General features: G+C 55.2%; 1 protein-coding gene across 1 annotated transcript in view; it reads left to right on the top strand.

The window, feature by feature from the left end:
• Window positions 1-277: 277 nt before the first annotated feature.
• LOC135882600 (vitamin D3 hydroxylase-associated protein-like) overlaps window positions 278-9,794 on the top strand; it is a 33,655-nt gene continuing 24,138 nt past the window's right edge. Inside the window, exons 1-3 of the mRNA XM_065409557.1 lie at window positions 278-487; window positions 2,190-2,303; window positions 5,836-5,979. Coding sequence (XP_065265629.1) covers window positions 278-487; window positions 2,190-2,303; window positions 5,836-5,979 — 468 coding nt within the window. The remainder of the gene's footprint in view (window positions 488-2,189; window positions 2,304-5,835; window positions 5,980-9,794) is intronic.

Below are 9,794 nucleotides of genomic sequence, written 5' to 3'. Positions count from 1 at the left end.
ATGTCCCGGGCAATCATTTCCTAAGCCACAAGGACTACGCAGATGTCAGCTTTGAACTTTCAACCCATTTTGGAGCTATGCAAGAGCAGAAAAAGCATCTGAATGAATCTCAACGCTTGGAAACACGGGGGGGGGGGGGGGTTCCAGCTGCTCCGGGTTGGTGGATGCTGCGTGGGGTTAAAGTGCCCTGCCTCTGCCTTGCTTTGGCATAGCATCTGAGGAGTAGCCTGGAGTTATAGCAGCTGCTCCAGGGTCACAGTGCAGAGCGGGTCTCACTATGATCCTAGATATGCTGAGGCAGCTGCTACCTGAGGTGGAGGTGGATCCTCGCCTAGTCTCAGCCCTGCTCGGCAGCTCGGCTGCAGCCATCCTGGTACTGAAATGGATGGGGCAGAGACGGATGCAGAAGAAGATGGAAGAGGCGAGGAGAAGGAGAGATCTGGGTTTGGGGCAAATGGAAAAGGCTGTTCAGCAATTTAAACAGCAGGTAACTTTCCCCAAGTAGGGATTCAAGTCAGTCTTGAGGCGTGGGTCTAAATTGGTGGTTCTTAACCTTTACTGCAGCCTGCACCCCTTTGGGTCTCAAAATATGTTCTCGCACCCCTCAAACCTAGATATATTTTTGTTTGTATATTACAGTAATTGTTTAAAAATGTATAATGTTAATAAATACACAGGTTTGATGAAACAAAGTAGTTGCACTTACGTGCCTGTGCTTAGTTTGTGTTTTCGATGATTTACTATCTAAAAAAATCTGGCATGTCTCGCACCCCCAGAAAGGGCATCTCGCACCCGCAGGGGGTGGGTGCACCCCAGGTTAAGAACCACTGGTCTAAATTGTCCCTAAACTCCTTCTATAGATCAGTATTCCTCCTCTCCAAATGCCCAGAAAAATCCACTCCGTGAGTTATTAATTATTATTCTTTTATTATGATTTATTATTTGTATGACTATAGTGAGACCCAGGCATGGCCCAGCACCCCCTTGTGCTAGGTGCTGTGCAAACATAGAACAAAAAAGTCCCTACCCCAAAGAAATTACAGTCAAAATAGAAGAGAAGATAGAGCTGGGGTAGCAGTCAGGAGATCTGAATTCAATCCCCTGATTTACCACAGACTCCCCATGTGACTTTGGGTAAATCTCATGAGCTTCAGTTCCCATCTGTAAAATGGGAGTAATGAAACTTCCTTTCTGCCACCCTTTGTCTGTCTTGTCTATTAACATTAGAAGCTCTTTGGGCTACTGAATGTCACTCAGTGTTTGTACAGCGCCTAACACAATGGGGCTCTGATTAGAGCCGGTCGGGAATTTTTCAGCAAAATGCTTTTCCAGCCACAAATGCCCATTTGTCAAAACCAAAAGGTTTAATGGGAAAGAATCTGTTTCAGGGAATTTCCCACTTCCAAAAACTTTTTTGGGGAGGGGGGGGAGAAATGTTTTGAAATTGTTGAAACGTCCTGTTCTGACATTTTCTAAACCAAAGGTTCTGTCTTTCGGGTCAAACCCCATTTTCACTGCAAAATTTAAGTTAATTTATAGTATAAAAATTAAAGAAATTAAGTCAAAAGGTCAAAATGAAATATTTTGATCGACCGGAACGGAAATTCTTTTGGATCATCGGTTTGTGACAATTTTTGCAATTTCAACTTTTTGTCCTGACTCGAGATGGGACATTTTTTGCAAATCTTGCACATTTTCCTGGCATGGGGAAATTGTTTCTGGCCCAATTCTAGCCCTTTTCTCCATAGAAAAATAGTAATAAGTTACCTCCCTGAGCTATTTCTCTGTATTTATTTCACCACTCCAGCAACCATTCTCAAATATAACTTATCTGGAGAGTAAATAGACCTGGTTTGTATTTGCAGGTCGAGAAATGTGTATTTGTGTTTTATTTAAAATCCAGTTAATAAAAACACAACAAAAGTGGGCAGGGCTGCAAAACTGAGGGCTCACCCCGGCTCCGCTGAATCGTCCTGTTGGCCTTAACTGGACTACTTGCAGATGCAAAGGTTGGACCTCGGCATATTTAAACCAGTTTTGGCTGGCCCCTGTACTTGTAGACACTTAACAGCTTATCCCTTCTTAGATGGGCTCAGGACCATTGCTATATGGAAGAGAGGCCATTGGGTGGCTGGAGCATCCCTCTCTCATCCTCTTCATAATGACTATAAGGCTTCTTCCCCTTGCAGAACCCAGGGATACAGGCCAGTCACATCCTCTCCCTGCCGCTTGTGGAGCTGGCTGAAAAACTGAAGGAAGGTTCCCTGTCTCCAGAGAGTGTCCTCTACACGTACATGGACAAGGTGAGCAGCACGGGTAAAGAATTAAGTGTGATTTGCTTGACTTTTCTCTTGTGTTCTCTGCCTGAAGTCATCCTCGTAGCCCTGTAGCATCCTGGACCTCAGAAGCTGCTCAGACATCACCGGTGATCAGCGTGGTGTGAGACAGATAGAAAGATACCCACCCAGCTGTATGCTTTGAGATTCCCTTGGCGGGGGGGGGGGGGGGGGGGGGGGGAAAGGGAACGACTCCATGTAAATCCAAAAGTCCATTATTTACTTGTTTATGGACCACAAAGGATCCAGGACTGTTGAGGAACATTTTAAGGGAGATTCCATAATCAGTCCATTGAAAGAGAACAGAAGACTGATGGCCTGTCGCCCCGGCCCAGGGAATAAAACAGTGCCCTGCCTGAGCCTGCTTCAGGCCCGTTTTCTCAGGGCTTCAACTTTATTTCTTCCACATAACATGAATTCAGCACATCAACCATCCCTTCCACCCTAACCCAAGGTCTTCTACAGGGGGCCATTTAAACCTTACAGGTCCCACTCTACTGGCCGCTGGCCTGGGTCACATCCAGCTCCAGAGCCTGCTGCAGGAGCCAACCTGCTTCCTGTAGCTCTCCAAATACTTGTATTTAAAGGGGAACAGGCTGGTCCAAAAAAGGAGCAGGCCACCCTCTTACCCAACCCCCATTTCCTGGGCCTGGAGTGTAGCTGTGGCGCATCACACTTCTCTCCTCCTTACCAGGCAGGGGAGCAGGGCAGAGGACAATTCCAGGGTTCTTCACCCTCCTTTCTCCCTTCCCAAGCCTGGTACTGCACAGGGGAGGATCAGAGGACAGACTGAGGAATTTGTCACACTGCCTTGATTGCCTGCAGGGGGGATAGAAGCAGAAGTGGGGGGGGGGGGCTGACACAGGCTAACGGGGTTCAGAGGATGTAGGCTGGGTGGGAGGCAGGGAAAGAAAGGTCTTTAACCACTCCGCCCAATGCCTTTCAGACCCTGGAATAGAACCCCTGAGCAGGGCCTGCAGCCGGGACCCCAGACCTGGGGGCGGGGGTGTTTCGGGGTCAGGGCAGAAGGCTGGGGGGGTGTGGGGGGGGGGGTTCAGGGATCAGGGCAGAGGGCTGGGATGTGTGGGGGGTGTAGGGCAGAAGGCTGGGTGTGTGTTGGGGTGTGGGGGTTCAGGGCAGAGGGCTGGGGGTGTGTGGGGGTGTGGGGGTTCAGGGCAGAAGGTGGGGGGTGCAGGGCAGAAGGCTGAGTGTGGGGGGGGTTCAGGGCAGAGGGATGGGGCTGTGGGGGTGCAGGGCAGAAGGCTGGGTGTGTGTTGGGATGTGGGGGGTTCAGGGCAGAGGGCTGGGGTGTGTGGGGGTGCAGGGCAGAAGGCTGGGTGTGTGGGGGGGTTCAAGGGTCAGGGCAGAGGGATGGGGGTATGGCGGGTACAGGGCAGAAGGCTGAGTGTGTGTGGGGGGGTTCAGGGCAGAGGGATGGGGCTGTGGGGGTGCAGGGCAGAAGGCTGGGTGTGTGTTGGGGTTGGGGGGTTCAGGGCAGAGGGGTGGGGGGTGCAGGGCAGAAGGCTGGGGTGTTCGGCTCGTGGGGGGGCCGGAAGGGATATGCCCTGTTCCACCCCCTTTCCCCAGGCTCTGTCCCTACCTCTCTCTGCGTCCTCTAAGGAGCAGGGAGCACGCTGCCGCTCTTCCCCCTCCCCCTCGCTAGGGCCATCAGCTGATTGGCCAGGGACGGAGAGGAGGCGGGGCAGGAAAGCACCACACTGAGGGAAGAAGCGGGGGAGGGGGGAAGCTTGGGTGCCGCAGGACCAAGCTTCTGCCTCCTGCCCCCGCAGGGGAGAGCAGTGGGCGGGGGGGGCTGAGTGGGGCTGGGGGCCGGGACCACAGCAGGGAGCTGCGTGCCACTCAAAATCGGCTCCCGTGCTGTGTTTGGCACGCGTGCCGTAGGTTGCCAACCCCTGACCTAGACCATTCCTGCCAGATGTTCACTCTGCAAGAGGAAAAGGCAGGACAACCTAGCTAAAACGCAAATATTAACCTACCAATATATTTCCCCCCTATTGGAGTGTATGCAAATATTAGTAAGATGAGACATCAGCTGGGAAGAATCCAGGATTCGTTCCCAAGGCACTGAGCTGGGACTCAAGAGATCAGGGTTCCGTGCCCAGTTCTGCCATAGACTTTGGGCAAACCACTTCATTTCTCTTTCTGCCTTGGTTTCCCCATCTGTAAAATGGGGATAATAACCCTTCCTTTCTCTCACCCTTTGCCTGCCTTTCCTATCTAGATTGTGGGATTTGGAGGCAGGGACCATCTCTGTGTGTACAGTACATAGTCCATCAATAGCTGTTAGCCAAGATGGTCAGGAACCCAACCCTATGATCTGGGGTCCCTAGCCTCTGATTGCCAGGAGCTGGGAATGGGCGACATGGGATGGATCACTGGATGATTACCTGTTCTGTTCATTCCCTCTGAAGTACCTGACATTGGTCACTGTTGGAAGACAGGATACTGGGCTAGATGGACCTTTGGTCTGACCCAGTATGGCTGTTCTTATGTTCTTGTGTTCTAGCACAGGAGCGGGCAAACTTTTTGGACTGAGGGCTGCATCCGGTTTCGTAAATTGTATGGAGGGCCAGTTAGGGGAGGGGGTCGTGGCCCGGCCCCCACCTCCTATCTGCCCCATCCAACCCCTCTGTTCCTTGACGGCCCCCCTGGGACTCCTGCCCCATCCACACACCCCCACTCCCTGTCCCCTGACTGCTCCCAGACCCCCGCCGCCCCATCCAACCATTCCTCTCATTCCTGACGCGCCCCCCCCCCCGGGACCCCTGCCCTATCCAACCCACCCCTTCTCCCTGTCCCCTGACTGCCTCCGGAACCCCTGCCCCTGACTGCCCCCATACAACCCCCCTTCCTGACCGCCCCCCCGGGACCCCTGCCCCCATTCAACCCCCTGTTCCCCCCCGACCACCCTGACCCCTATCCACACTCCCACCCCCTGACCACCGAACTCCCCTGCCCTCTAGCCAACCCCCCCGCTCCGTGCCCCCTTATTGCGCTGCCTGGAGCATCGGTGGCTGGCGGCGCTACAGCCGCACCACCCGGCTGGAGCTGGGCCACGCCACCGCCACCACAATGCAGCACAGAGACCGCGTCAGGCCGGGCTCTGCAGCTGCGCTGCCCCAGGAGCTCGCAGCCCCACCGCCCAGAGCATTGCGCCGGCGGTGGAGCGAGCAAGCTGAGGCTGTGGGGGAGGGGCCGGGGGCGTGCCTCCCGGGCCAGGAGCTCGGGGGCCAGGCAGGACGGTTTCGTGGGCCGGATGTGGCCCACGGGCGTAGTTTGCCCACCTCTGTTCTAGCATGATGACACCTGGCCTCTGTTGAAGGCTCTAGGCGTCTGGAATATCAATAGTTAGGTTTCTTGTTGATTGGTTAGTTACTCTTTGCACAGCCTATTGAAGGTATAAGGCGCTGTGGAAATGCCGTGTATCTAATTTTGCGATTATTCCTTAACGCCCCGTTCCCGGTCTTTCCGCGGAAAGGCCTTGGAGGTGACCCGGGAGGTGAACTGCCTGAGACATTTTATTCCGGAGTGTGAGGAGCAGCTACAGGAAGTGCGAAGGCAGCAGGAGAAAGGGTTATTGTATGGCGTTCCTGTCAGCATCAAGGATCACATTGGCTATAAGGTGTGTCCTTTATCATTTATGAAATAGCCCATCACGAGATGGAGGGGGCAATACGTTAGATCTTATGTGGGCCGTTGAGTGACTAAATAGATGCAGAGGACAAGGCGTGGGCTCAGTTCACTTCTCACATCGGTAAAAGGATCTCCTCTGAGGTCAGTGGAGTCCAGCTCATAGGCGTAGTTTGACTGCTGTATTTGGGGGGGCAGGGGAAGGGGCTTAATACTATTAATAATAAGTATAGGTCTGTAATGGTGCGGGACTCGCCCCTGCGGCGCCTCCTGCTGGTCGTTGGGAATTAGCTCTTTTCCAGCCTGGGCGCCCTCTGCAGGCTAGTGTTCCGCTTGTAGCTGGCCCCGTGTCCCTCCCGGACCCCGGTGCCCCTTTACCCTGGGGCTGCCCCCTGGCAATACCCCCACCAGTCTCTATGGGTCTCCCCTCTCTGGGAAACCCCCCAACCCTCTAATCCCCACCTTGCCTCAGTCTGGGCTACTGCCCGTCATCACCAAGGCCCCGCCCCCTGGGGCAGACTGCAGTGTAAAAGCCGCTCATCATAGGCAAGGGGGTTCGGACCTGCTGCCTTCCTCTGCCTCCCCGTGCCTCTGTGGGCCTTGGACCAGGCCCTGCAGCCTGGGGAGTTGCCAGCCTGGAGCTCCCCTGCTCCCCTGGCTCTCCCCAGCCCTGCTTCACTCCCAGTCCCCTTCCTGCAGGCAGCCAGGCCCTGCTCTCTCCCAGCCTGGAGAGAGAGTCTTCTGGGCCTCTGGCTCACAGCCTTTTTATACAGGCCAGCTGTGGCCAGACTGGGGCGTGGCCCAGCTGCCGCTGCTCTGCCAGTCAGCCCCGCTTTTCCCCTGCCCCAGCCCTCTGCCAGGGCTGTTTTAAGCCCTTCCGGGCAGGAGCCGGGGACCACCCCGCTACACAGTCTAACTTCTGGACTTACTGATTGTTAGAACAAATACCGTTCAATCGCCCTTGATTTTTTTTTCGTTTTAACGTAATTATTTGCCACGTTTCCCAGCGACCAATTAAAAATCAACATTAGCATAAAATCAAAAACTTGACTAACCGGACCCGAGCACTTTCAGGTAACTATGAATCACGTCTCCCTGGCTTTAGAGATACGTAAACACGCAATGCGCGCAAACCCGTTGCTACAACCTGTCCCTTTGCCCCCCTGCCTAAGCACGGTCCGCTCCCATTGACCCTTCCCTTTCACTCACCAGGGCTTGACACACTCAATGCTGTACACTGCACAGGTGCTTGGGACACTGCTCAGATCTTGTGTTCACTTGCTACCATGTTACCAGTGCTAATTAGAATATGAGCCCTATGCCTTGGTGCCGCCTTTCTGGGGCGGCTGGTAAAACCGAAACCGTCCCAAGCTGGAGCTCTGCTTAGGGTTGCCAACTTTGTAATATTTAAAAAACGGACACTCCAGCAGGAACCTCTCCCGCCTCTTCCCCCGAGGCCCTGCTCTTGCCCCGCCTCTTCCCCCGAGGCCCTGCCCCTGTTCACTCCTCCTTCTCCCTCCCCCTGTCGCTCATTGCTCTTCCCCTCTCTCCCCCACCTCTGCTGCCCGGGTCGGGAGGGACTTGCCTGTGGAGCCGGGGCTGGGAGCTGCAGCCATCCAACGCAGGTAGGAGGTGGCCCCAGCCGAGTAGGGGCTGGTGCAGGTGATGACTCGGCAACTCCCCCGCTCGCAGTAACTGGACGTTGGGTGTCCGGTCAATAGATCTGACCGGACACTCTCAGGTCCCCTTTTTGACTGGACTTTCCAGTTGAAAACTGGGCACGTGGCCACCCTAGCTCTGCTGTGAAGGTCAAGAGCTGCTCTCCTGCCCTCCCCTTAGGCAGCCCACATGGGGAAACTGACCTGGATGCACAGAGCACCTGACGTTGTTGGTTGCCCTCCCCCTCAAAGATACTCCATGGGGAGGAAGCCGGGCCAAATAGAAGGGAGAAATCTCGGGGGGGGGGCATCAATTGTCCCCTGGCAGCTCCAATATCAGGGCCAGGTCCCCAGACCCTACATCAGTTCTGCCCCTCACAAATCCCCCACATCAATTCTACCCCTTCAGGGCCCCCAGATGCCACAACAATTCTGCCCCCAAGTTCCCCACACATCAGTTCTGCCCCAACATCAGGTCTCCCCACCTAGTCCCCAACATCCTGTTGTGCCCCAATCAGTTGAGCTCCCCCCCCATAAGTTCTTCCCCCCACCCCAAGACCTCATTCTGCCCTCCCAACCCCCTGGCATCAGTTCTCCCCTGCCAGCCCCACACATCAGCTCCTCCCTCCAGGTTCCCTGTCTGCCTCTCTTTCCACCAGCATCAGTTCTACCCCCCCCCCCAAACCCGTATTCCCCAAATCAGTTCTGTCCTCTCTATTCCCAACATCAGCTCTGCCCCTGCATCAGCATGGAAAGAGAACCCAGTGCATGCATCAGTGCATGTGTAAGCGGGGGAACTGTTCTACTATTGTGGGGAACTTTCCTGGCTTATACGCTCCCCCAGTGGAATTGGCTAGTGAAAGGATCCGAATCCTCGCTCCCACTCCCTTTACCCAGAGGCCTGCCTGACCTCAGGGGCTCTTCTTCCACTCTCCCGTGTGGCAGAGTCCTTGTAACCCCAACAAGGCTGGGCCCAGGATTCCTGCAGGGCTCGACCCCCAACCTTGTCGTGGTCACTTAGGGCGGGGCGAGGGTGTCCCCACTCCGGGGTGCTCTCTCGGCACTGGGCACCTCCGTGACCCACTGATCATTACATGCAGTTCAAAGCAAATACAATTTATTAAACAGCAACCAATTTAAAAAAATAAGTTAAAAATGGGAAAGGTGAAAGGAAAACACGTCACCCCGCTCTGTGGCACATCACAGGAACGTAAGGGAAGTTCAGTCTGTTCCTCACACGTCCCAGGTCCCTGCCTAGGCCCTGGCTGTGCTGCAGGGATGCTGCGGGTCAGACACTTGCTCTGGCAGTGGCCACACGCCTCTTCATGCGCTAGGTGGCAGGACCCTTCTTCCCAGCGATCCCCCTCCAAGTCTGCAGGGCCTCTTGGCAGGGGGCATCTCCCTGTGCTGGGCCTGCTGCCCAGGGTCCCCCCTTGCTCTCCCCAGCTGCTCACCGCACCTGGCTCCAGACTGCTCCCACCCCAGCTCCACTTCCGGTTCCGGTCTGTGCCCTTGTCTGTCCGTGTCCCCGGCTCGCTGCAGGATGTTGGCAGCAGCGCTGGCGCTGGCCCAGGCTGGCCTTAGAGCTGCTGCACACCCTGCAGTGCTGTTGCAAGCTCGTTTTGAGGGGAGCTCCACAACAGAGACCCATCCCACCGTTCGACCAAAGGATGAAGTGGCCCAGAACCAGCTATGTGCTTTTGGAGAGGATGTGGCTGAAATTCTGCCCAAGTACATCCAGCAAGTCCAGGTGACCTGTTTCAGGGAATTGGAGATATTTATCCATCCTGATGGGGTTGTTCCAATTCTGACTTTTCTTCGAGATCACACCAATGCCCAATTTAAATCCTCATTCCTGCGGCTGCTCTGCCTCCAGCTCCCTGGGCTGCTTCTCTGGTTCTCTCTGGCTGGCACGGCTCTGCTCCCCAGCTCAGCTCGGGCCCCTGCTCTCTCCTTATCTCGGCCCCACTCTGTTCCAGGCAATTCCAGCTCACACGGAGGAAGGGACCCCCCGGCCTCCTGACTCCCTCATTAGCCTGCCCGCCCTGTCAATCAGGCTGACCTCTCCCCATTGTTCCTGGGGACTGTCAGTCTCAGGGTCCTGATTTCCCATCGACGCTACCTCTTCGTTTTGGTACTGGGAGCTGGC

The sequence above is a fragment of the Emys orbicularis genome, chromosome 8 (genome assembly GCF_028017835.1).
Source record: "Emys orbicularis isolate rEmyOrb1 chromosome 8, rEmyOrb1.hap1, whole genome shotgun sequence".
NCBI classification, from domain to species: domain Eukaryota; kingdom Metazoa; phylum Chordata; order Testudines; family Emydidae; genus Emys; species Emys orbicularis.
This window is presented reverse-complemented; position numbering and strand designations above follow the sequence as displayed.